General features: G+C 39.3%; 1 protein-coding gene across 7 annotated transcripts; it reads left to right on the top strand.

Moving 5' to 3' along the window:
• Window positions 1–738: 738 nt before the first annotated feature.
• On the top strand, window positions 739–25,157 carry dtnba (dystrobrevin, beta a). 7 transcript variants are annotated; one of them, XM_026318209.2, is made up of 22 exons: window positions 739–1,004; window positions 6,748–6,788; window positions 9,383–9,474; window positions 9,693–9,773; window positions 10,111–10,324; window positions 10,487–10,572; window positions 11,752–11,906; window positions 12,086–12,185; window positions 12,877–13,043; window positions 13,991–14,115; window positions 15,108–15,179; window positions 15,686–15,763; window positions 16,480–16,564; window positions 16,810–16,889; window positions 17,430–17,543; window positions 19,771–19,867; window positions 20,104–20,124; window positions 20,428–20,581; window positions 22,096–22,185; window positions 22,449–22,496; window positions 23,552–23,584; window positions 24,292–25,157. In XM_026318209.2, the coding sequence occupies exons 3-21, from the start codon at window positions 9,384–9,386 to the stop codon at window positions 23,557–23,559; spliced, it is 1,866 nt and encodes a 621-aa protein (XP_026173994.1). In that variant the 5' UTR covers window positions 739–1,004; window positions 6,748–6,788; window position 9,383; the 3' UTR covers window positions 23,560–23,584; window positions 24,292–25,157. The 7 variants fall into 7 exon arrangements, with proteins under 7 accessions (XP_026173994.1, XP_026173996.1, XP_026173995.1 ...); XM_026318211.2 differs by lacking the exon at window positions 739–1,004 and adding an exon at window positions 1,033–1,191 and having other exon boundaries at window positions 13,994–14,115; XM_026318210.2 differs by lacking the exon at window positions 739–1,004 and adding an exon at window positions 1,035–1,191 and having other exon boundaries at window positions 12,089–12,185.
• Window positions 25,158–27,905: the final 2,748 nt, after the last annotated feature.

Here is a 27,905-nt window from a genome sequence, read left to right as displayed (position 1 = left end):
CATAGAAAAAGCTTGTGGTGTCATGTCAGAAACTACCAAACAATATATTTTATTCAATAAATTCAATATAAAAGTGGCCCTGTACTCCTTTATGGCTTTTCACTCACAAGATGCAATTATTTTCATTGTATTTCGATTAAACCACAGAAAAGTGTGGTGCATACATGCATGTTATATCACACATGACTGATGAATTTCACAACCTCTATAGAATGAAGGTTCATCAAATACTACACAGAGGGGAAGAGGATGACTGACATTGTACCAGTAATGTTACAGCTTATCTTGTGTGTACTTCCATGCCATGCTACTTTATACTTCACCACATTTCAGAGGCAATTATTACACTTTTCAGACACCAATAGCAACAGCAAAGCACTAAATAACCAAGAAGAGACTCAGTACAACTAAAAATGGCACAAAAAGACAAGAAACACATACAAAAAAAAAAAAAAAAACTACAGCTGACCATAAGAGATGTAAATCGACTTCAGAGACAAAAAGTTACTGTACAAAAATACAATAACTACAGAAAAAATTTGCTAAATCATTTCAAAGATATGCACAATGAAAAAAATAGATGCAAAACCATAATAAAAAGTAAGAAAATAAAGGACTAGAGAAACAAAAAAGACAACCAAATGACCCCATTTGGAGTCATTTTGTGTTTTTGGTTATGAAGGGTGGGGTGGGGGCCTATTCCCGTCTGTGCCCTGGGACCCATTGTGTCATTATCCGTCCATGGGTTAGAGAAAGTAATCAAACGGTTCATCCTTCATGCGTGAAGTAAACGCACCTTATTTTTAGCGCCTAAAACAAGTCAGCTACTACACAGACACACACAAAAGTGTAAGATTAGATACGAAGTTGGGTTTTTAGCGGACAACGCTGTCAGAGAGGAGGGAGGAGGGCGGACCGGAGAGGAGTGACTTCTTTCAAAAATAGTAGGAGCAGAAACCGGTAACGATACGGCGGCGGCGGCGGCGCGGAGGGTGTGAAATATGGTGAGCTGCGGAAATAAATAACGGGACTGAGGAGGGGGGGGGGCTATATATTTCAATTGAGAGAGGAGGCCACAAAACAAAAGAGGAAGCGGATATTTTTCCGGGAGAAGAAACAGCTAAAAAAGAGCCACACGTTTCAGTGTTGATGTTGGTATTTGGCCACAAATACCTGCCGAAAATAGTCCCGGTGAGTAAACCCCCGCCTCACACAGCCCGGGGACCGAAATAACACTGACACTTAGCGGCACATTTAAGTTTTAGTCGTCTTAAAGCTGACTTTTAATGTAAAGATTCACCCGAGTTTGGAACTGAGAGATTTCAAGAGCACATTCATTCGAGGGAATAAGGTGAACAGGGAGTTAAACTTTTCTGCAACATGGCCGCTCAGATGTCACACAACTTCCCAGAAGTAGGCAGAACTAAAAACGAGCCCGAGTCCTTTTTGAATTGTACAGGCGCCCAAAGTGTCCACTGAAGACCTCTGAAAGATTTTAGTTTTCACTCTTTGTTTTGAGAGCTGCAGTAAGACTTAAGTCAGATCTGCCTTTCAAATCAAAGCTGCTCCTGGTGTTTGGCTGGTGCTTCCAATCGGGGGAACGGTAGTCCATTAAAAAATCTGACAATTTTACGTTACTCGGCTCATGGGGAAACATACAGGCTATTTGCAGCATGATCTAATACTTTTTTTAAATCGTCAGTATCCATTGTGATATTCGGCACACTATGTTACTTATGTGCTTTTGAGGTTTACTATATCCTGTACATGAATGTCATAATTAAAATGCCAGTTGAATGGAAACGTGTATTAAAAATGTTAGTAATACAATGTTAGGCTTATTAAACAATTTAGCTGACCATTTGAATTAAATAATAGATGGTAATATACTTTAATGAATTAAAACCAACCAGTATATCATTTCATATGGAGCCTGCAAAACGGTGTTATCAGAAACAGGCTGAGTATAGTTCCGAACCAAAAAGTGTAAAATGTGTTTATGTCATACACAAAGTACAGAAAGTGGTAAGTTCTGCCTGTAGTTGTGTAATTTTGAATGGTTTTAAAGATGATTTTTTTTGTTTGTTTTGTGCATCGGTATGAGAGTACAGTTTTTACATTTTAACTCTTAAATTATGTTTTTGTTTTGTGACTCTAACAACACTGATTTTACATTATATTATGCTTTCTGTATCACAATTAAAATACAAAATATAGTTGTTTTCTCTTTTAGCAGATGTTATTCAACAGTTAGAAAATACTTTGACCAGCAACCAAACAACTTTCAGTTTTTTTTTTCACCTGCAGCTGAAGCTCAAGCATTCAGATAATGGTCAAGTTCATTAACAAACAGTGCAAGTAAAAACTGATAGAAACATAGTAGAATGTAAAATCTCTAGTACAAAAACACACTTTTAAATTTTGTATCATCTATGAAGTCAGGATTGATGGATCGAAGGGAACTACTTTTTCTTTTGGTAGCAGCATACTGTGTACTTTGAGCAGTGGGTGATTTGTTGACATCTTTAACAGGGCTAAGTGATACAGGAAACAAGAATCAACACTCCTACTTTTTCCTGGCAGTCATCCCCCTGCACAGGATAACCAGGCATTTAGCTTAGTATTTTACTTGAATGTTACCTGCAGCCTCTTTTTTCATAACATTTCATCTCTGTCTCCATATGGAAGGAGTTAAGCTGTTGTTGATTTACAATAGTGCTGAATTGTGTTACTGTCTCCTCGTTGTGGGTGGGGAGATAATAAGGAGGAGGGTGAAACCTGTGATTACAGGAACAGTCATTCCTATCCAGTCTCTATTTTATGTAACTTCTTAAGAATTAAATTATAGTGAAATTCCTCATCTTGCATGTAGAGGCAGTTGGATGGCCCTCCAACATTTCTGGGGACCTCAGTGCTCTCTACTAGTTTAATATTTGGGATGTTTGATGCCTCTGAGTTCTCAGGTACTTTGTGGCACTGCAAAATGTAGTGTAATGACAGCCTAGTTATGTGTGAGCAAATAACTACCAGTTGTGCCAACAAGTACAACAGCTTATTTTGAAGTCCTGCAATGAGTTTCTAAGGTCACTGGTACTCTTCAACAGCCTTAAAGCTTGATAAATCCAGTACACGTAGTTGGTGCTGGATCCCTGCTACACAAGATTATAATACTGCTTTAAAATTACTCACTCAAGGGCAAAGTGATAGTCAAGGAGCTTTTTGATTAGATCATTGCCTCCGACTCTTATTTTGATGATTGCTGTAATAAGTTGAATTGAAGCTTTCTGTTTTTCCTTTTATGTAAACTTGTGGGCCTGTTGCACATTTTGTTTTTGAGGTATTTTAGGCTGCAAGGCCAATGTGGAACAATTAAACATTTCCACATTTTCATGCAATTTGTTTCTTCAGGCTAATAGACACAACTTTCACATGCGTTTCTTTTTTACTTTGTCTTTTGTTCTATTTTTATTTTCAGTTTGCGTAGATTACATCACTCAAAATTGTCAACTTGAGTTTAGTTTTTAGTAACAGTCCAATCCAGATTTAATGATTTTGGTTGTTTTACAAGCTTTTGGGCCCATGGCTCCACCTCATAATGTGGCTGTAACATTCAAACACCCCTGGCATGCTGACTGTCCATCTTAAAACGTGTAACCGGATCTGAGTTGCTTCTGTTTTTACCCGCCTGGTGACAACCCCAGGGTCATACTGGGTGAATTAGGTTGTCTCTTTGGCAGCACAGGGTCAAGGGTCAGGACTGAGAGGTTGGAGAGGCAGTGAGAGAGTTTTCCTTTTGGTTCAACCTTTTTGCAGTTGGTGCAGTTGAGGATGTTTCTCTGTGGAGAGAAAGGCTCTGGGAAATGTTAGGTAGATTCCTAAGTTGGGTGTTAAGTTCAGAGGAATTTTAATTTGCTTTTCTGTTTATTTCTGTGTGCTGAAGAAATAGTTGCTTTATTGATAGTTAGTTGATAGCCAAACAGGAACAATTCATTGTTTTCAAGCAATATTTCTATGTATATAATGATACATATAGTATCTTTGGGTTTTAGACAAGCATTTTGATGATATTATGTTTGGCTCAGATAAATAGTGATCTGTATTTTTTTTGTGCTACTTCCTGATATTGTATATGCTAAGAATTATTCAGTTTATTAAAAATCTAACGTAAATATTATGAAAATAATCTTAGGTTGCTACCCTGACATCATAAATATATTTTATGAAAAACACTGGGTATCATGCATTGATAACTGAAGTGACATTACCATACATGCTTACAACAGCGTATTTAAATCATTTCAGGTGTAAGACCTCTTTAAGTCATCTACTGTAGTGTCAATCAGTTTATACAATAACAGTCAAACAGTTAAATCCAGGCTGAATGGCACTCGCTAGACCATGTTTGCTTTTCATGTAGGAAAAATAAATCATTCTTTCTGTAGAAATCTTGTTTTTCATTCAATTGCTAATGACAGTTTATTTGGTCTTCATTATATCTAAAATGTTTGAGGATTTGAAGCCAAACCAAGACCGTCAACTCCACAAAATGCATAAACTTCAAGTTCAGAAAGTTGCCACTTAGCTTTGCGGAGGGATTTGTGGGTCTGGCCAACAAGCCTCATCTGTTTCGCATGTTACAGTAAAGGGTCGCTTAGAGGATAAACGGAGCTCATAGGTATTTCAGCATCTAAAGTTGCAGCATAATGTATATATATCACACCCACACTGGTCAGGGCCTGTCAGGGCAGACGGTGAGAATACAGAGCAGCTGCAAGTGGTAATGTGGTCATGTGGCATGCATGGTGTGTGTGTGGGGTGCAAAGGGTGGCAAATACCCTCTTATGCTTCTTTAGTACAACCTCGCCTGCTTGACGCCCATCTCTGTATTGGTGTTTTCTTCTTCTGTCTTACTCTTGAGTTGGGTTCAGCTTCAGAATACAGTGGTGAGTCTGGTATCTGTTTTTTTGTTCAGTTTTTGGTCACAAATCCAATCCTGTTATGTTTTAGACTGACGGTAACTGATTCCTGTGAACAGCTGTTTTGTGTGTGTGTATTTGTGTCTGTCTGTGAAAGAGGGAGAGTGGTGTTTGTAGGAGACAAGATTGTGTGTGTTTGTTTTCAGGACCATTTGTGCTGCTTAGGTGTTGGGCCTGTATGAATGTAACCCTTGTTTTGATGGGATACTGAAGTGTGTGTGTGTGCGCGCGCATGGGTGGGTGGTTGTTAATGCACAGGTGCACTGGTTGGGTGGTCTACACTGACACTCACTTTACACACACTGTGACAAACACAAAAGAGGGAAAATGAAATGTTGATGAGACTGAACATCATAATATTTGGAGCATACAGTCTTACATGATTATTGTTTATATGTTTGTTGTACTTACGAATGGCATCACCATGTTTTTAGAGCTGCGACGATTTAATGATTGACTTTTATGCCAAAGTAAAATATCCATAATCACAATAATGAAGATTTGATGCTCTGTACACATGATAGTTGACTGAATATCTTTAGATGTGTTTGGGCATGTGTGACTTTATAAATGAGGATTTTTCACTGTTTACTGTTGCTTTATAACAGTCAGAAAAATACTTGATACATTTATTGTTAATGGAAAGAGTTGTTGTAACCCTGTATGTTCATAATCTTTGGAACCATCAAAACAGATTGTTTATAAAGAGGAAGGAGCTGTTTTTCGGTGTGTCTAAGCTCTGGAGGCAGCGACAGTTCTTCTACATGAATTTTGCGACATTCTGCAGCTCGACATGAATCTCTTATAGTTGATTATCAAAATGATGTTGTTCTGAGGTCCAGTGGTCAGCACTGACGCCTTAAAGTAAGAAGGTTCTGGCTTTGCAGTTATAGGTGTCTTGTCGTCAGTTTTCCAGACGTCTCTTTTAGAGTTTATATCTATGGGGAAAATGCTTTTTTTGGCCATAGGGGATTTATTTTTTCATTGCAATACCGCACATGCCCACTGCTATAAATTAGCAGGAAGATTGAGAGGAGGTGCTCCATCCAGATTTCCTAATGGGTGGTAACACAGTAACATAAAATGATTTTAGTACTAATGGCTGCTCAGTGTATCAGATCACAAGTTAATATATAGTCTAAAGTTAAAGTTTCCTGATTTCCTGATCAAAGGATAAGAAAACAAAACTTCATGCCAGCTTCCAATACTTTCATAACAATTTTCAGTATTCAGTGTTGCAAACGTGTTGTGGTCTTAAGAGTATTGAGACGTACTTCTTAACAGCAATTACACTTACTCAGCAAGTATGGTACTGGGAAATACAGCTAAATATACAGGAAGAGGTTAATAGATTTCAGTGCGTATGTGTGTGATCATGTGTGGCATTTGAGTTTGGTAACCAGCTGCACAGGAACAGCATATTATTATATCTGTCAATATGCGTTGCAGGTTAGTAAACAGTGTATTTTAATTTGGATTTTGGATTTTCTTGTAGAATTTAAATTTCAGGATGTAGCTGTTGTTATATTGAGTCATTCACATATTTCCTGCCTTGAAACTTTTTGTTACGAAATAACAGTAAATTCAGCAACAAAGATGAATTTTGTCTGATGAACCAACAAACTAACTAGTGGTTAGAAATGTGTGTATCTCTAGTTGTGTTCAGTATTTGTCTGAATTTGTGTGTCCTGTGCTTTCTCTTTGACGTTATTGTCTGCAGACTGAAAGCACTTTTTAAATTAACTTTCTCTTCTGCCTGTGTCTCTGCTAGACGTGGCTCCTGTGTCCTGTGTGACCCCCTGACACAGAGAGGTATGACCACACACACACACACACACACACACACCCAGATAAATACACACCCAGTCTGTATGGGGACACACAAATACAGTGCATTTAGTATAATAAAGAATTCATCTGTGTTTTGCACACTCTATCTTAAATCAGACAGTGTGCCTGCTGTTTAAGGACTCAGTGTACATTTAGAGCAGTGTGTGTTGTTAGTGTGTTTGTTTCTGTACAGCTCAGCAAATGTCAGTCATAATAAAACACCATGGTACAACAGCAGTGTGCATCACCACCCACTGCAGGAAAGCAACACATGCAGTCAGCTGTATATACCTCTCCACATCCGTTCTCTTCTTTCTTTTTTCTCCCCCACTTTACTTTCTGTAGCTGAGATCTGAAAGCAAAGACCTGAACCAACAGAACAGTAATTCATGTCTATCATCAGTCACATTAACTTGGAATGTTCTCATTGAGTTTTTCAGGGTTTTTATTTCTGCTCGAGACATATACAGACTTATCATTCAGGAATACATTTCATACTTTATTTTGTGAGCAAAGCTCTTTTTAAAATAGCTGTAGCAATTTGATAGTTGCATGCCTTAAATAATGGCAGTGTCTGTGTCTCTGTGTCTCAGCTGGTCCAGACTGAAATATCTCAGGAATTTTTTGATGAATAATTATGACATGTGGTAAACATTCCTGCTTCCCTCAAGATGATTTTACTTTGGTGACCTCAACTTTGTGTTTAGTGTAACATGTTAAAATAATAAACTGGGATAAGTGTGTTTTATTTCCGACAGAAAATGTATTCAAAAATAGTTGTCAGATAATCAATAATGAAAATAAATATTGATTGTATGCTAATCAATATGCACCTACCAGCCAATGTTATCTAACTTAAGCTTATGTGAAGGTTGGTCAGGAAGCTGCAGGTGCACGTTACATGTGGGGACTTGATTATAAAGCCCGTTTCAGTTAGACTTTGCTTACTAAAAAAAAACTGGATCAATTCCTGTGATGTACCTTTGTACTTTGGCCCATTGACTGGGGGAAAATGGCACCCAAAACTCTTCCTGGCCCTCTGACTTGCGAGAAGGGTAATTTTATCTATGATGATTTAAAGCTTTTAGAGTTAAAATAAGAAACAAATCTCACAGACCAGATGTTTCTCCATGTCAGCTGTACACAGACAGACAGATAGGGTGTAGTTATTGCCAAGGCCAGGATGGAAATAACACTTTACTCACCATGGGAATCCAGAGTGGTAACTGATGAGCAACTTACACTGACTTTGTTGGCTCATGTACTGTATAATCCAAAACATTCAGTGTAGTCATAATGAGCATCAGTAAAACTCAGCAACAAACCACCTGTTCAGCTGCCTTCTATTTTGGCAAATACACATACTCCCTTTCTGGTTATGAGTTCAATGCAAAGATCAATACTGCTCTCATGTTTGTCCAGTAAATATGAAGCCAAAAATATACAGATTCACAGAGAGACAGAGACAGTATTTGTCAGCTCTGACCCAGAATATGTGAAGGTGCCAGAGACAGAGATTGAGAGAAGAAAAACTTCATATTGGCACAGCAAGAAAGATTTAGCTTAACAAAAGTGTTTTTGAGAGATGAGGACTGTAAACCTGTGAACGCTTTGATTCCCCAGCACATCGTCCAAACTAGTTCTGAGGTCATAACCTGCCGATTAAAGGCAAGAGACAGCATATTCTTCATACATGCATCTGTGATCACTGTCACTTCATATCCCAAGTCCTGTTTTATTAAACGGATTTAATATCTTTATCTGTCTCTTCACTACTTAAAAATGGCTTAAATGATCAATCTCAAAAGCACATGTGAACTTATTCTTGCACCTGACTAATAGATATCAACAGATTGTGTGTGTGAGTGAGAAATAGTAACAGCTGTATAAAGATGTGAGGGAATGTGTTTCTGCATGTGTGTATGAGAGAGTGACTGAAAAGAGGAATTCTTCTTTTGTCTGGATGAAGCACGAAGTCTCCTGGGAAGCTTTCAAATCCTTTCTGGAATGTGTGTGTGTGTGTGTATTGGGGGTTGGTTTGTCACCATATTTATACAGGGAATGCAAATATTTGTCTGTGTGTGTGTGTGTATGTCTTTGTGTTTCAGCTTTGTGTTTGTTGTATAACTGTGATGACTGATATTTTCTGCTGTGATCTGTCACCTGACAGCAGTGGATCATACCAGTCTTTCTGTCTTTGTTTCTTTTCTTGTACAGTCCACCCTTCCCCCTCTGTACCCCCATTAAGTTGTCTAAATACCAGCATACAGATTTCAGATCCGATTTCATCAGCTGCACACATTAATGTGTTTATTTACCAAGCACTCAAATCGTCCCCTTGTGGCCCTGAACTTGACTCTCTGGGAGCCTGCCTCTACTTTGTGTGTGTGGGTGTGGTTGTGTCAGTGTGCATACAGTGGAAAATCTGCCTGGTTTGTCAGTGCCATAGTTGCATTGCAATTTAGTCTAGTCACTTATGAGGTGAGTTCTTTACAAACAAAAAAACGCCTACACCTCAGTTAAGCACTATAAGATCAACAGTTGGGCGTTGTCCTGCTGTGTTGTGTTTTGTGCAGGATGGTGATGGAGGAGGGGGGGCAGAGAGACAGAAGGAGGGCGGCTCCAGCAACAGTAGGAGCAGAGGGGAGACAGATTTTTGTGGAGCTTGGTGAGTGACCTTTGAACCTGAAAATGAACCTTATGTGGCCTCTGCATAAATGGACTTTGTCATTTTTTTTGCTTGTTTGTTCTGTGCTTCAAAATACTGGAAAAATACTTTCATTCTCTACTCTGGTTTTGGCTTGGGATTGATGAGATCCTCACAAATCTTTTCTTTGGTACTGATGCATAATGACCAACCAGGGACCACTTGTTTTTTTTTCACAGGGGAGCAGAACTTTGATGCTATTTGTCTTTCAACATATCGAACGGCCTGCAAGCTCAGATTCATACAGAAGAGATGCAACTGTAAGTCATTAAAATTGTATTATCAGTTTGAATGTTAGTCTTCCACATTTTTGTTTTGAAAACCATGTCAAATTAACTTTCCAGTGCAGTTTCATGTGATTTTTTTTTTTTTTTTTTTTTTTTTTTTTTTTTTTTTGGGCAAATAAGATTATTAAACACAAAGCTGTCTGTGTGACAAATGTCTTATGGAGATAAATAAGATTAAAATACTGTCTCGTCTCTTTTTAAATCAAGTTATTTTCTGTTGGTATTAGTGGAATGATGCACCCTCTATCTAAATACTGTCACAACACTGTAGATAAATTGAACATGTGTACCTTCATTACTCTCATTCCAGTGCATCTGATCGATATTTACAATGTGATCGAGGCGGTGCGGGACGCCGGTCTGAACGCTGTTGAGCTCAACGCTGGCATCTCTGTGACCAGAGTGGAAAACCTGGTGTCCTCGCTGTTCAACCAGCTCAGCAAGCGCCTGCCCACCACGTACACCATCAACGCACGAGAGTGCACCGTCCTGTTAGTTGAATTCCTATTGGCTGCCATTGACAGGTAACTGAAGTACAAAGCAGTCACTGCAGTGACCTGTGGATCTGATGCATTCAGTTGTTTTCCATTACCTTGCTTGTGTCGTCATTTGCTTGTGTGTGTACGTGGTTTTATGTAACGAGGGTGACATATGCCATATTAAAGGGGTTTTTCTGTGTTTTCCAGTGAGCCAGACAGCCAGCTGACGGTGCTTTTTGTGAAGGCAATTCTGGCCACATTGTGTGGAGGGAAACTGGTCGATAAACTCCGATGTGAGTATAAGCCAACAGCCTGTCAGCTGATATTGTTTTTTTTTTTAGTTTCCCCAAAAACATTTTGCCAGAACACTGGCATGAGCTTGTTGATTTCACATGTGGGCTTTGTTTGTAAACACAGAGAAAAATCATTACCGTGACTGGAGAAAGTCACGGTAAACACTCCCTTGGCTGAATGTCAGATATCTCTGCCTACAAGGATGAAAACCCCCACTAAATATGTGCAATTAGGCACATTACATGTACATAACACATTACAAAAGTGACATAGGAAAACAAATAAAAAACAGACATGAATAAAACTAAACACAATAATTGAAAAAAGACAAACTCCAATAGGGCAAAGTTAGAAAACCCAAACTACTCTTTGGGAAGAAGGATCTCAGTGACTATGCTGCATATTGGTCTATTGCTGCAGCTGACTGTGAAACAATATCTCTTGTGATTCTTCTTGATTGTTACTCAGTGGCAAACTTTAAAAAATCTCAAACCGTCTTTGGTATCTGTCATAAATACCAGATGTTCATTTCTGTTATTTTATTTAGCCTTTTTATAGCCCTGTAGTAAATATGGTTACTAGCAATGCTAGTCATATTTATAGGACTGATTTCAACAGCAAAATGGTCATCTGATTTCTGAGTGAAATGATACATTTAATCCTTCTTCCTACTGACAGTAATGTGCAGAATAAAGTTTGTGGAACAGAAGTAGTTAAATTCCACACTCTTTTTGTTATTGGTGTTAATGTGCATTTTTTTATAATATACAAATGGAGGTGTGATTTTTCTTGCCCCTTCAAATGTCTGGTATGTATGTTGGTGGCTGAGCTGCTCACTGCACGATTTTGGTTTTAATGTTGTATTTATATGAATATGTCCTAGAACATATCTTACCCCCATTGTTAATGCAGTTATGTCCAATTCCATTTTCCACATGCATGGAGAAGTATGGTAATTACATATCTGCCACCTTGTGGAAAACACCTGCCAGTGCTGCTGTACGCTCCTGCTGATTTATATACTATTGTATTTATCATGCTCATGGGAGTAAGCTTCTAGATTTACGGGTGTTTTTTGGTTAGGGTGAAGTAAAGATTGTTATTATGCATGTGCTGTATTTGCTTAAGTTAGGGTAAATCTGTGTAATCCTAACTTTATTTTTTTTTTCGGTGTGTAGATGTGTTTTCTCAGGTATCTGACTCCAATGGTGTGTTGGTACAGTCCAAGTTCGATGGTTTTCTCAGAGAGGCCCTCAAGCTGCCCACCGCTGTACATGAAGGCCCGTCCTTTGGCTACTCTAATACATTAGCTCGCTCATGCTTCCCACAACAGGTGCAATCACACAGCCTATATCAACCCTGATTTTCCTGCTGTGTTAATAGAAGTAGTATAGTATGTGCAGTCTTTCTGCTACAGTGCAGTTTCTCTGAACAGGCTTATAAGAATTGAGTCTAATTATAATGATATGCTTTTGTTTTGGGACTTTTTCTGTGTTTCTGAACTTCATGTAGAAGAGGGTGATGCTCAACATGTTCTTGGACATCGTGGCCAACCCTCCTCAGTGTCTGGTCTGGCTGCCTCTCATGCACCGCCTGGCCAATGTGGAACATGGTACACACACACACTGCAGACACACATAAACCTTTTAGCTGGCTAATTTGATCATCTAAAATTTACTTGCACTGCAGTAAATTGCAGCAGTAAATGTTTTCGTAGGCTGTATTTATTTACATAAATTAGGTCTGCACTTTCCAAATCCAGCAATTTTATGTATGTGGTTATTTTTTAGATAATTTTAATTTCCAGTAAATTAAGTGGCTCTGACTAATATGAAAACAACACTGTATATGCAGTTTATTTTCACTGCCCCAAAGTGGCAAAAAATCCTTTTATTGAAAGTGTCATTTTCAAAGTATATTATTTTATGTCAACTTTGACAAAAATGTTTATTGTTCATATGCAACATATACTGCTTTAGACACATTTGTTTCACAGAACTAATAAGCACGTTTCTTGTATTGAAGAATGTAAATGAGGACATAAAATAGATAGATACTTTATTCACCCCCCATGGAGAAAATTCTGAATAAAAATAAACATGATATATTATCAAATGTTCATTATTTTCACATTTTCGTTCAGTCTCAGGTTATGTCTTTATCATGTATCATCCTTCAAAATATCCAACCTCGTTTCTGACTCTGCTGTAGACGAAGGACAGGCGTGTTGTCTGTTTATCAACTTGTGACACTTGTCCGTCTTGCAAAGCTGACAGGTTCTCTCCCTCATGTCTTTCTCTCAGTCTACCACCCCGTGTCCTGCTCCTACTGTCGTTGCAACAGCATGACGGGGTTCCGCTATCGCTGCCTGCGTTGCCGCGGTTACCAGCTCTGTCAAAACTGTTTCTGGCACGGCAACGCCAGCGGCTCACATAACAACCAGCATCAGATGAAGGAACACTCATCCTGGGTGAGTCACTGTGCGATTACTCATTCATCACAACAGGGGGCACTGTGACTGTGTGTGTGTTTGTGTGTTTCCAATGTGCAACTTTTTCTGCTTCTTTACTTCTTGACAAGGATGGACAGAAAATAGTATTTATTTATAAAGATTTTTAACTAGTCATTAAAGCTGTTAAATAAACCCAGGGCAGTAAAGTGACACAAAGAGAAAATACTCAAGCAGAATAGAAAAGTTTGCACAGTACTTGAATAAGTATACCTGCTTACACTCCACTACTGCTGACTATGATACTTTTTAAAAAATGTTCTAGCCAGTAGGGAAAATGTTTTAATGAAGAAATTATGTATTTATAGATGGAAACATAGTTGTTGAATTATTCATTATCAAGGCTTGGCATAATTTGTCTTATTAATGTTTCAGTTTCAAGGATTAATTTTTCACTACTACAGCTCCTTCCTGTCCAGTAAATCTCTTTATCGCAGGCATTTCATCCCAGGACTCCTCAGTAGATTGTACATATCATTTCCAGCAGGATTCAGTTTTGGGCTATGTTTTTTTCTCAGTTTAGCTGCTTCACTTCAGTGCTTTATAGGAAAATGTTACAGCTGCCTGTACTCTCTGTTTTGAAGAGGTGTGCTAAATGCACCTTGATTAAAAAGATCTTAACACTGCCGTTATTCACTTTAGAACATGTGACATCCCATAAGTATATTGTTAGTAGAAAAAGAGATGTCTGAGTTTGCAACAGTTGCTGTGAGTTGTCTGGAATAGCTGAGATAAACAACACAGTGACAACACCTAATGTTTGCATACAGTTCAATCCTTATTTTAAATGCAGTAAAAGTTTCTGTAGAATCTGCCTGTTTTACAAATGTAAATAAACTGTTTATGAACTTTGGCCTGACGTGTGTGTGTGCGTGCGTGCGTGCGTGCGTGCGTGCTTGCGTGCGCAGAAGTCACCAGCAACAAAGCTGGGCCGAGCCCTGGGCAGGACTCTGGGCTGTGTGTCATCCAGAGAGCCCCCCCACCCTATTTACCCAGAGGAGCCTGAGAGGACACTCAACCTTGCTAACATAGTGTAAGACCTCACAACAGTAACACACTCATATTAAAGAAAATAAATCACAACTAAAGCTAAAACATAAGATTTTCTTAGGAATATTTAAGTGAGTCTATGTAACTTTTTAAATGAGAAAATGAAACCTGAAGAAATAAATCTCACCAAGTGAATGCACTCACTGATTTTGGAGTTATAGTCTTAATTGGTCAGATAGGACTGAACTGATATTACATTTATGCAAATTCCCTCAATCCCTCAGACAATTTGTATAAAATTTAATCTGCTGTTTCCAGGTCCAATTAATAAAATAAGTATTGTTATATACAGCTGGAATCTACTGCCACAGTTGAAAGGCTTTACAGTAGCTGTAATGTCAAGACAAAAACCCATGAATAAGGGTAGTTTTCATTACAGAAGGTGTAATATTGCACATCATGATGCATCACTAGCAGGTTGCAGGCTCTTGGCAGATCTCCTGCCTATTGGCTGTCACCAGCAGAATTACATGTACACAGAAAGTCCAGGTAATGTGAATAAAGTTAAAGTTCCACCTCTTAAGAAAGCCACTTTGCTCGCTCCGCCCCTTGTGGTGAATCCATTGTTTGATTTTCCAAATGCTGAGTGGGTCATTACAAACCTGCTAGCATTAGGCACATATTCAGACCATCACACAGAGACCGCACTTAGCACAGATGTGAGTATGCTTCCAGCAATGCTGTGTTAGATTTATTCTCTTTTGAAGCTTACGTTTTCTGAACCTTTGTTTCTCTCTTGATCTACATTCACTCTTTTTTTTTCTTTCTTGCCTTCTCCCTCTGGTGATCTTTGGCCTGTCTGTGTTTGTTCAGACCAACACAGTTCACTATTGCATGAATGCACTTAAAAGCACGTGAGAGTATGCAAGTATGCAAGCTGAAGAGTCGGAAAGGCCCTTGCTTCAAATGCTTTAATGTTATGCTCATTTGTGTTTGCACTGTTGATAGTAATTTTCTCATGCATTGTGTGTGCAGCCCTACTCGACCTATTGGAAACACCAGTGAAGCCATGTTGCTGTCCTCATCAGCACCAGAGTCCTCAAAGAGGTAAAGAGCAGCGTTTGCCTGTTTCTGGAGTTCATGGGTAATAACTTGTTTGGGGTTTTTAGAAATCTTGCTTTGCTTCATTCCTTTGTTTTATTTCTCTGGACTAGTTTGCTTAAAATAAAATTTGGGTGTCTAATTTATACTCTTTTTTTTTTTTTTTTAAAGCACTTTGTAGTTGTGCCATGTGAGTACAGTTATTATCATCTGAAAAATTTTCTTTTTATGAAGAATGTGCAAAGTCCCAACAATGCAATGTGCTGAGACATTCAAAGACTAATAAATGTATAAAAATGACATTTTATTGTAATAAGATAACAGTATATATACAGTATGCAGATTAGATGTTGTGTTGACAGTATCATCCACAATCACACACATCCATCAAGAGTGCACAACTGTCTGTGTGAAATAAAGCTGTTGTTATTTTTCCTGCAGGTCGGTGAAATATGATCATAATCAGTGACTCTTATGCTAACAGTTTTTCTGTCTATGTTTCTGTCATCTAGTTTGGCAGCGGCCCAGCGAATGAATGAGGAACACGCTCTGATCGCTGCATATGTGAATCGGCTCCAGAGCAGCCCACGGTGAGAGAGCTGCAGGGGCACAGCAGGGGGTGGTTACATAAGGGAATCAGGGAGGGTGTAAAGAGGGAGAGCAAGGTGCAGCACAGTTAAGCCTTAACTAAGTCATAGTCCAAATTTAATCTTGCATTTTATTATCATTATAATGAAGAGAGCAAGTGAAGACTGAATTTAAATGATCTAAAACAACAAATGTGGTAAACACAAGTGTCGGTGTCGTACCAGTTTCTGTACCTTAATTTATCCAGGGGTTAAATGCTGCCCTGCAGGGAACATTTACTGAAATTTCAATACCCAGTTATGCGTCATTCATACTGCCACCATGTCTACCTTCCACATAGCCTCTTTTAGTCAGTAGTTCGCCACTTCAATTCAATTCAAAAGTAGTGTAATAGTGTTTTTTTTTTTTCGTTGAAGTGGTTTATGTGATTTTGTTCCTTTTAATAGTGCTGACATTTTATACTGCTGTAGGCTGTGTACATGATCAGAAACCAGACTGGTGGAAACAGTGACAGAGTAATAGAATAGATTGTTACTATTCACCTGCAGTGGCTCGCAGAGTATGTTTTAAAATCTTGAGAAATATAAGTTAAAAATAATGGAAACAGACCTTAAAGGATTGAGGATTTTAAATTAATGTTCCATATTGGTTTTTGGCTGTATAAATGAATGATAATCTATTTTACCTTTGCTAATTTCCTGCTCCTGTGGGTGAGTAGTGTGGACAGTGCCAGCAGGCAAGATGAGGAGCACAAACTGATCGCCCGCTACACGTCCCGTCTGGCGGAGTCTGATGGCACAGGAGTGAGTTGACAACACGTTGTTTTCTTTGCACACAGTAAACTGAAAATATTATCTACATAATCAAGTGCATATCCTGCATACAGAACTCTTGGACATGATGGTGGTCTGTCTCTCTGTCGTTGTTTAAAAAGGAGTTTTTTCGAAACCCAACTTCTTAGTTCTTAAATGATAAATGACCAACCCTCAGTCTGCAAGTCTGACAGCTGAAAATAACTAAGGTGTGTGTGTGTGTGTGTGTGTTACAGATGATACCAAATCGAAGCATTAATTTCGATGTGAACAAACAGAAGAGAGAGCTCATTGCTCAGCTGGAGTGCAAAAACAGGTAGAAATCTGTGAATCAGTAGATGGCTTGCTAGTTTTAATTAGGTTGCTTTTTTTAGCTTTAGTTCATGCACATTTAGGGTTGTCATTTTGATGGTGTTTTTATGTAGATATGCTAAGGCACTACTGCAGTAAGATTTAAGGTGTTTCTGGGTGGTTCATTATCTTATTTTTGAGAGAATGCTGGTCAAATGTTGATGTGTTTAAGAAATTATGCAAATCATCCATGGACTTTTATTCTCTTTGCTGGGACAATGCTATACCCTTTCACATTAAAAGGACCTTACAGCATGTGTTTATTTCAGTGCTTTTCTACGTGCTGAGTATGTTTACTATGGGTGCATACATGTGTCTGAGTTTAGGTTTACTAAATCCTGCTGAACAACTTTTCATATTTATATTCTGTAGATCGAAATTGTATATTTGTCTAAAAAAGCTGCAGTTGGCTGTAGAGGTGTTTATGTTTTTGTCTCATCACAGTCTGTCCAGTCATGCAGTGCTGTTCTAGTCTTAGCTGACCAGTATGTTTTTCATTTCCCAGGGAGATCTTGGCAGAGATTAAACGTCTCCGTGTAGAGCATGACGCAGCGTGCCAGTCCAGCCCAGAGAAGGGCAGCACCAACCCAACCCTGCTGGCTGAGCTTCGCCAGCTCAGGTAAACACAGGCTCCACCAGGGACCAGGAGTTACAGGGAAACTTGATATGCATATACATATACCGATTGCTTCTCTTTTTCTTTGAATTACCATGTCCACAGAAGGCAGGGCAACACATAATTTTGAGAGTGATCAAAGTTTGTTAGCCACTGCGCTGAAACTTTTGCATCATGTGTCATAGTCAGATTTGGCGGGAAATCTGCTGTTTTGCTTTGCAGCACAGAGGGAGCGTACTTTATGGCAGATGGCAATGACAGATGGTTGATCTCTAAAAGCTGATGTAAAAATCACTTCCAACATGTTTATGCTTTTCTGTAAGAACAAAAGCTTCAAGGAGAGGGAGGGGGAGTTGGATGTGATGATGATGTTGTGGCTTTTATGTAGAGCAATGATAGTTATGCTGGTGTAGATGGTGGCTAACAGTTTATTGCCAGGTGTCAGTTCCAGTCCCCCTGTAACTCTAAAGTATTTTTCATTGTCACGTCCATGCTTCTGTGAATTATAGGTCTTTTTTTCCAGGCACAGTTTGGTCTACACAATGAGCAGACTCAAAAGTTTGCTTGTGTAACTCTGTGGAAGTGATGAACTGTGGATTTGAACAGCCCACAACATTTGTGGATTTTCTGGGAACGTGCCCGTAAAATCCTCAACTCTGTAAGCATGATGAAGTCCAGATTTAGGTTTTGATGATAATTTGTGCAAACTGGTTTTTACCCTTAAATGACACCTTTGTCTTCCTCCTCCATATCTTAAAGGCAGACACTGAAGCTATTCATAAAATGAATGAATTACTGTCATTAATAGTAATATCTAGAGATGCTGTGACACCTCACAACTTGTAATCATGCAAAACTTTATCACTTCCCTGTATTGTTGATGTGAAGTTTCATGTCTGCAATTGTAAGAAGAACCCAGTTTTCTTTCTAGTGGTTTCTTGGACACACATGATTTTTATTTCTGTTAATGATTTTTTTTTTTTTTTTTTGCATATGCAGAAAACATCTTGAAGCTTTTGTAGGAATGTCCTAAATAATGCAGATACAGTGGAAGTTTCATCTTTTGATGATAATGGTTCTGTATGATAATGATAATGGTTCTGTATGCTTCATGTCTTAGTGGTTGTTAGCTGACGAAGAAGCTGTCAGAGTTAGTAGGAAGGTGAGGGAGAAATGAGAAAATGCTGTTTTTCATGCAAATATTTTGTTATCACTGCAAACAATTGTAGTCTGTATTTCTTTTATGACTCAGACTCAGACTGTTTTAGTTGTTTACCATGTTCTCTACCATGTGAAGGAAAGTCAAACAGAAAGGAGTGTGTGCCTGCACAACTGTTCCATCCAGACCATATACTGTTTTGGGGAAAAAATTGTAAACACCTGTACATGTCCTGTATGTGTTTGTCACTTCAGTATAATGTTAGTTACTTATGCTGAATCTTAAAACTCTCTTTCAGAGTCTGTAAATAGTAAGAATGTGGATCTACTTTGTATCCTTTAGGTAATTTGGAAGCCTTATTACTATAGAGCATTTTAGCAGTATTTCATTTAAGTGCATGACGGAAGATGTTGACAGTCTTGGTTACACTTTCAAAATCTGGTTTCAAGGTTTTATGGTTTACCCCCAGACTCTCATGTATATCAGCCTGTCTCTGTTAGCCCTCATTTCTCATGCTCAGTCAGAAAAAAGTCTGGGATTTTTAACTGAAAGGTCTCTTCTTCATGGATTCCTGGGAATGTGTGTATACATCAAATCACTATGTTTTCATTTTCTTCTGGCGAAACTTCGACTGTTCGACCTAATCAAGAGACTTAAGGGATGATCCTGTGGTAAAAAAACCTACTTGCATTACATCAGTCTCTTATTTCGCTGACTAGGGAACTTGACAACTGTCTGCATATGTGCAGGAGAGAGAGAGAGGAGTCTTGTGGGAACCCAGCTTTGTTTAGTGCACTAATCAGAAACCGACTCAAGGTTGAAGTGGAGCTGTGCACTGTACGATGTATTTTCTGCAAAATTCTAAATTACTGTGTGTTAAGTCATGACGTGAAAAGGCCAAGTCTAATCTTACACCTCTGTCCTTTTTGACTGCATGTTATTATAAATATGTCCCTGCAGTCCCTGCAGTGAGTCTTTGTGCTTGGCTGTTTTTATTCCTGCCTCCTGATAATCTGTAATATGACAGTAATGGAGGATTGGTTGGTGTGTGTGTGTGTGTATGTGTCGCAGACAGAGGAAAGACGAGCTGGAGCAGAGGATGTCGTCTCTGCAAGAGAGCAGGAGGGAACTGATGGTGCAGCTTGAGGGACTGATGAAGCTGCTCAAGGTGACACACACCGACTATTGTTTCCAACATGGTGTATTGTCACACACTAGAGGGCAAAGTTTCTCCTTTTCCTGCAGCTCTCTTCTTCTGTTCTGCCAGTGACAAGCCTCACTTTCCTCCCTGCTGTTTCCTCCTTAGTAATTTCTCCTTAGTAAATCTAGCTCTGTTTCTGATCTCTTCTTTTCCATCCTTTTCCTCCCGATTTGTTTCCACCTTCTCATGTTGTGGCCCTGTAGGATGAGGAACAGCGACAGGCAGTAAGTGTATCTCCTTCCTGCTGGACTCAATGTTGTAAATGTAGCATTCACCTCTACTAACTTTCTATGGCAAAATAAGTCAACTGAAAATCTGATACTAAGCCAAAAAAAAGAAAACAATTTGAGACTGTGTTTAACAGATTTTTAAAGGTGATCTGTAATAAATGTGAATTAAGAATAAAACAATGAAATAGGTTAAAAATTTAAATTGAACCGGACACCACATATAATAAAAAGCATTAAAATACATTAAAAGAAGACAGAACCAGTAACTTATAACCACCCTTTAATTCTGTCTCTTAGGCGCAGGCAGCTGGCTCTTCTCATGCGTCTCCTTCCCGGCCGAGCCCATCAACTGCCCGCTCTGCAGGTGCTGTATCTCCCCAGGCTCACGTGTACCCTCCTCAAGACTCCCTTGCCGGTGTTGGTGGTGATGTACAAGAGGCCTTTGCTCAAGGTAAGACTGGAATTAACAGGAAATGTTCTTAACTGCATGTGGATGAATATTTCTGTTTATACAGATTTTATGGTCTCTCTCTCTCAGTCAACAGTTATTAAACACACGTGGTGTTCCACATACCTGCTTTTCTACAAGTATTACTTGTAAGTTATGAGCTGAAACCAAGCTGTACACTGCCAGTTTATTGGCTCCTTACAATCTTACTACACTACACTCTCTACACTAAATCCCTTCTCCCTTCATGAAGGTGATAATTTTCAGTTTTTGATGAAACAGCTTTGAAAAGATCTTGGGTTGAGCTCATATGTTTTGGAAGGAGTAGTGCTGTTGTTACTGCTTTATACTGACAGGTGTCTCTGTTATGTTGTCCTACCTATTTATATAAACAAGACTAGGCTAAATAACAGACACACCCATACAGTACAACTGCAACACAAACTCCAGCCTCTGTAATGTATGAAGTTGCAGCAACATATTTCTAAAATATTTGTAAAAAACTGCACATTATCACAGTGTGAGGCATGGTGGAGCAGTGGTTACCACTGCCAGCACTCGTCTTACAGCAAGAAGGTTCTAGGTTTGAATCCTGTTTACCCTGCGGTGGAGTTGTTTTCCCCAGGTACTCCAGCTTCTTCCCAAAGTGTACAGACATGCAGTGTGAGGTTAGGCTAACTTGGGACTCTAAATTGCCCCTAGGTGTGAATGAGAGTGTGAGTATTTGTCTCAATGTGTCAGCCCTTTGATACAGTGGCGATCTGTCCAGAGTGTACCTCGCCTCTTGCCCCCGGTAACCCTGGAGTTAACAGGATAGGCAGCAGATAATGGATGGATAAACATTATCACCTTAATAAAGGACTATTTATTGCAGGACTGTGGTTGGACTGACTTAGTTATTGTCGCTAATAAACTGCCAACTGAGCATATATTTCAGGTTTGCAGATAAAAGCTCAAATTTATCCCTTAAAAATGTTTGTAATTTTATTGCTCGTATGTAACAACTGCTCTGTTGTAATCACAGCTGTGTTGTACATCTGTGCCACATGCTTTTATTGAATCTCTGGTTAAATACAAGCACAAACATCCAGTAGTTTCCAGCTAGCCAGTGTTCTGGATTAGTGTCATATTAACGGTTCATGGTGCACTGTAAATTCTTCACGTTATAATATAAACCACTTCACAGGAATAAATACTTCAAGTGGTGGACCATTGGTCAGGGAAATTCCCATCTTTTACAAGTATCAAAAATTAGGGTGCAATATTAAATTAAGTCAAATAAAATTTCAAAGGGGTTAGAAAGTAATACAAAAGCAGTTTTAAGATCAACTATGTGTGCTTAATGAATTCTGTGCTTTGTGGATGTTTCATTTGGAAGACTGGGGAAAGGAGGCACTTTTGAACTTTAAAAAAAATTAACTTAACTTTTTTGTATCTGGTGTCACAGTAAGAAGCCTTAACATTTTAAGTCATTAGTTACCACAACACTCTCTAATTAGTGTATATCTCCACTCCAGGCTCGAGAAGGAACCTGCGGAACGACCTTCTGGTAGCAGCCGACTCCATCACCAACACTGTGTCCTCACTGGTCAAAGAACTCCACTCTGGTACAATGAACACACACTGAACACACACACACACACACACACACTTTCTGCAGATGTGCTTTGATTATTCCTGTGAAAAGCTAGCCCCTGGTGCTGTCTTTCAAGCCTGGGTCAGAGATGGCATTAAGAAGTAAAAGAAGCTTCTTATAATATTTAATTTTTAAAATCAAATCAATCAGTTTAGAAAATAATGAATAAATAATAATCAATTTTTGATCCAGTACAGATTCATATGTTGACTTTGAGCTCTTCTTTCTGACTAGATGATGGTCGGGAAGAAGAGGAGCGACTGCTGAACGGCAAGGACAGAGGTACATTAATGTCTTCGAGGAGTGTCCCATTATCTTAACTGCAATGATATCTTTCCCCTGTCATACTAATGATCATTATGAAGCCTAACTGTTGCAGTGGGGTTTTACTAACACAGGTTTCCTCAGGCTGAGTTGTGAGCATGTTTATAGCCAGATGCTAATAATCATTATCTTTAAATTTTACCTTTTAACCTGCAAAACAAACAGCAAATGGTAAAGTAACACGATAAAGAAATAAAAATAATAAGTCAATTAAAAAAAATCAGTAGACTCCGTGCTTGTTTTTAGTGGCTTTTCCTTCGTTTAGAGGCTTAAATCAGAGTGAAGCAGGTTTCATTACAGGTTTTATTTGACAGAACAGAGGAATTCATTATGAGTAAATACTAGTAAAACAGGATTGGCTGCAGAGAGACCTCAGTTATAGGTGGAATACATTAAGGTAATTTTTTTTATCACATATCTGCTGTACTTAATGATGCCTGGTATTTTGTTTTTTGTTTTTTTACATAATGGAAGTGAATCACATTTTTTGTTTGCACACATAAAAGTCACTCGGGCTAACATTGGACACTTGAGATGCTTTACCTTTACTGCTTGTCTTTCTATGTCTGCGACCACGTGCACACACTCTATACGACTGCGCTTGTTCTCCAGGTGCTCGCGTCGTTACTGTAGCAAGCTTCATTAACATGCCATCTCATTACCCGTGCTTTATGGAACCCCTCCTCTTTACGAGAGGACTGCCTGCAGAGATGTAGTGATGAAACTGCTTCCTGGTCTGCTCCCCGGGCTCTCACTAAATACTCATTAGAATACTAACCTGCAGTACTAACCCGCTGACCCCGAACAGCCAGACAGACAGGAGGCCAGGGTTGACCCCTGCGTTCAACACAGTTAAGTCTTAAAGTTTGATGAAAATTTTTTTTTTTCACAATAGTGTTTTTTTCAAGTTATGTAGCACCTGTCAATTACAGTTTTTGGCAGAAACCTGTATCACTTGTCTTAGCTTTAGCCTGCGCTGTCTTCTGCTAACAGAAGTTTCCTTCTCTCTTTAGCTGGTTAAGATGATCACAGGAAAAACAAAAACAGTAAGTCATCTCATGTAATTCTCTCTTTTTTTATTAGACATTAATAATAAAAACTGTTTTAACCTTGTTTGCACAGACCTCAAATGGCATATATATATAAAATATCGTTTTCTTTGTCTTGCCAGAGATTAGGTGACAAGATCAGTGGCATCTTCATGTTTTTACAATAAATAGAAAGCTGCAGTCAGCTTAGCTAAGCTTAGCTAAAAGACTGAAAATGGAGAAACTGTTAGTTTGGCCATGTCATATAGTAACAAACTCAACATACAAGCATATCTAAAGCTCGAATACAGCATGTTACATCTTGTTTGTTTAATCTCTACATATAACTGAAACATAGAAACAACAGTGTTTGCTTTTACAAAGCTAATATGTGTATTTGTTGATTGGGTGCCCTACCTTCCTATAGTCTGTTTGTGAGTTTGTCAGGCTGCCAGCAGACTCTGATTTTGACAAATGAGGTGTAACATGCTGGTGACTGATCTTTTCACCTTTGGACAATGTCAGGCTAGCTGTTCATAATAGTTTCAGGCTTTGAGCTAAACTAAGACCTACTGTTGGTGGTTCCATCTTATATTTACTGTAAAAACATGATGATGATATCAGTCTACTCCTCTAAGCCTTTCTTTACCTTTTCCTTTCCCATATTGTAAGACAGAGTAAAAAAACAAATTCATTTCTGATTGCCTGTGTCACTTATTCCTCAGGATATGTCATCACGGCCAAAGAAGATCAACCCTTCTGGGATTTAAATATATCTTCTTATATTCATTGTTAGCCAATGGGGATTAGAGCTCCACTACCAGTCAACCAATCATGATGCTGGACACCAAATGACCCTTGGGGTCCCTACTGATGTATAGCTGTTATTCTGTGTGTCCTGTCACTGTTTTGTTCTGATTTGATTATACATAGCTAAATAAGCAATCTGAAACCTACTGAGTTGTACTGTAGCATGTGTGTGTGCTCTGCGTTTTCAAGGTACAAGAGGGTCGAGTAGGTGAGAGGGAAGATGTAAAGAGACTTGAAGGTTTGTTCAGGAAATTTGTAAAGGATTGAAGTGCATGAAGGTTTTAGGATTAGGATGGAGGTACTGTATGTAATCATATCTGAGAGAATCGGTGGGTGGAGAAACAAAAGTAGGTAAAGATGAGAAGTGAGCTGTAACGTTTTAAGTTTTGGCACTGTGTGCTTAGTATTTATTGATTTGATTTTTTTCCCCCATTTATTCATTTGGTTTGAGTGTTTCTGTGAACATTAGTGTGGTCAGGCCCTGCTGAGACAATAAGCTTTAATGGGATGTTTCCTGCTGCATCAAGCCCGTACTGCTGGGGCGATGCACAGTGGAGATTTGAAGTCTGGGTCTGGGTTCAGGTGTCTGGAGCCTGGATGAGATTTGTGTCATAGGTGCTGGTAGGTTAGCAGCTCAGGTTGTCCAGGCTTCTCTGTGGACTCCCATGAATGAATATGAAGAGGTATCTGATTACGGTGTGTGTGTGTGTGTGTGTGTGTGTGTGAGAGAGGACGAGAGAGTGAACATAAAACCATTTACTTCAGCAGGATCGGTTTATCTTTAGCGTAGCAAACTGAGTGAAGGACTGGAATCTGGAAGTATTTATCTCCATTTTTCTTAGAGACAGAGACAAATGAGACACATAACTAATCTTATTTTCATTAAGAACACAGTAAAGGAATTGCTGAATTTTTCCAAATATTGACCCAGAATCTGAAAGGTAATTAATCTCATGTCAAAATCAGAATGGGAATTTTAAGCTATCTCTTTAGGCAATGCTCCTCACTCAGGGGGAGTTTAAGTTTAACTTGCTGGAATTGACTGACAAATGAGAGGAACGTGTGAATTATATGCAATAAATAATATTTAACATTAAACTCTGAGCGTCTGCTGTCTCTGATTGTTGGTGTTAATCTCCAGGACACAAGAGTACACAGCAGCATTAAAACAGGGGTTTGTACTGTATAATTCAATAACCTTTCCACTGCTAACTCATAGCTCTTCCATGACCTCAACATTTTTTTCCCTCCTGGTTTCATGCCCTCTAACAATCTGTTGCGCCACAGTTTAGCAAAACAAAAATATCTAATGTAATAAATCTGTGAAACAAGTTGGAAACCACACTGTGCTATTATCCTGGAAAGTGACCCATTTGTAAAATTCCTCAACTTCCCTCGTCTGGAGTACAGCTTTTCTAAATCCCATGATATTGCAACAACTCCAGCACAACTGGGAACTCTGCAAAAATAAATCAGTGGTGGAAGAAATCTGAGATTTGCAATACATTGGCAGCGAGAGCATGAGTAAACCAACGGTGAAATATGTTTGCCAGTCCCACCCTGGATTCACTGCCTACCTATGCAAACTTATATTAAACTTATATTAGTTTGTTTGGTTGCCCTGTAAACAGATAAGACATTTGCTCTTATGTAGCTGCTCACTACAATTTCGGTGCATTAACTACATGTACCGTTACAATGGTAAGTAAGTAATATACATTATTTGTCTACAATAACTTTGCCTGTGAAGACATTTATTATCAAGGCTGTGTTTTACCATATTGTCATTGGTTATCTTGTCTTTTTTTTATTCCTTTTTTGTACTTGTCTTTAAGTATTTTAACCTGCTAGGAATCTGTTGTGCCACAGTTTAGCTAAACAAAAATATCTGTCACCGGTTCTGTTAATTATTTTTATGGACAGAATTTCTAGGCGCAGCCAGGGGGCCGGAGGGAGTCCAGTTCGGGGACCACAGGATCTCATCTCTGCTTTTTGCAGATGATGTTGTCCTGTTGGCTCCATCGAGCCAGGATCTCCAGCGTGCGTTGGGGTGAGGGTGTGAAGTGGCTGGGATGAGAATCAGAACCTCCAAGTCCAACGCCATGGTTCTCAACCGGAAAAAGGTGGCTTGCCATCTCCAGGCCAAGGGAGAGAACCTGTCTCAGGTGGAAGAGTTTACGTATCTTGGGATCTTGTTCACGAGTGAGGTAAGAACGGAACGAGAGACTGACAGACTGATCAGGGCATCGGCAGCGGTAATGCGGTCGATTTACCGGTTAATCAACGTTCCTGCTCTCATCTATGGTCATGACCGAAAGGACAAGGTCTCGGATACAAGTGGCTGAAATGTGCTTCCTCCGCAGGGTGCCCGGGCGCTCCCTTAGAGACAGGGTGAGGAGCTCGGTCACCTGGGGAGAGCTCGGAGTAGAGCCGCTGCTCCTCCACATCTAGAGGAGGTGGCTCGGGCATCTGTTTCGGATGCCTCCTGGGCACCTCCCTGGGGAGGTGTTCCGGGCATGTCCCACCGGGAGGAGGCCCCAGGAAAGACCCAAGACACGCTGGAGGGACTATGTCTCTCGGCTGACCTGGGAACGCCTCGGTATCCCCTCGGAAGAGCTGGAGGAAGTGTCCAGGGAAAAGGAAGTCTGGGTATCCCTGTTTAGGCTACTGCCCCCACGACCCGGCTCCGGATAAGCGAAAGAAGATGCATGGATGGAGGAATCAACATGTAGTCGTCTGACATAAAATATTTTTATCCATCATGATCACAGTAATTTGCCGAGATGCCTGTTTACGTCCGTTTACGTCGGTTTACGTCTTCCTGTGAGCCAGTGCTTTTGGTCAAGTTTCTTTGAACAGCACCCGCAGCTTGGTTCCACATCAAATATACACCTATTTTCTCCTTCATGTTAAGACTGAAGTTTCTCCTTGATTTAGTGCCCTCATTAGTATGGATGAGCAGTTCTCACTTTTCCCATGAGCCTCCTTCAGAGGTCATGACTCACTGTGCGTTTTGTATATGTGCGTTTGTATGTGTATGAAAGGTGGGGGTGTAAACTATACATTGAATAAACCTCATTCAGGTTGTCTGTTGTTCCTGACCTCACTGACTGCCATAAATAACCCCCCGCTCACCACCTCCTATATTCAAGCTCACACCACCCAGAGCAGTTATGACCCTGTGCGGTAAAGATTAGTACACCTCTTTCTTCTCAGGGGTCACGTGGAGTTTAACTTTCTCATCTGGAGGCAAAATAACTGGCAAATATTAACTAGTCATAATGTACCAAAAGTCTGAGAGTTGAAGTAACTGTTCACTCTGAATCAATTTATAGACAGAAATTTATTCTCAATAATTTAATAATTAATAATCAATACATCAGTGTGCTCCTTGTTTTGATAAACAGTTTGAACAGGTCACATCAGGCTCTTTCAGCTAAAACAAAGAAAACATCTGATTGGTATTTTATTGATTATCAACTCATAATCACTAATAGTTTCACCAAACTGGAGCTGTCCACCTTCTTCA

This window comes from Mastacembelus armatus, chromosome 24 (assembly GCF_900324485.2).
Source record: "Mastacembelus armatus chromosome 24, fMasArm1.2, whole genome shotgun sequence".
NCBI classification, from domain to species: domain Eukaryota; kingdom Metazoa; phylum Chordata; class Actinopteri; order Synbranchiformes; family Mastacembelidae; genus Mastacembelus; species Mastacembelus armatus.
Note: the sequence above shows the minus strand (reverse complement) of the source record. Positions and strands in the feature narration are given on the sequence as shown.

Bases quoted from the DNA above. Each gene is read 5' to 3' on its own strand.
- dtnba (XM_026318209.2), top strand. From the start codon at position 9,384: ATGGTGATGGAGGAGGGGGGGCAGAGAGACAGAAGGAGGGCGGCTCCA. The intron at 10,325-10,486 runs GTAACTGAAGTA...TGTGTTTTCCAG, and splicing joins CTATTGGCTGCCATTGACAG to TGAGCCAGACAGCCAGCTGA. The intron at 12,186-12,876 runs GTACACACACAC...TCTTTCTCTCAG, and splicing joins CCTGGCCAATGTGGAACATG to TCTACCACCCCGTGTCCTGC.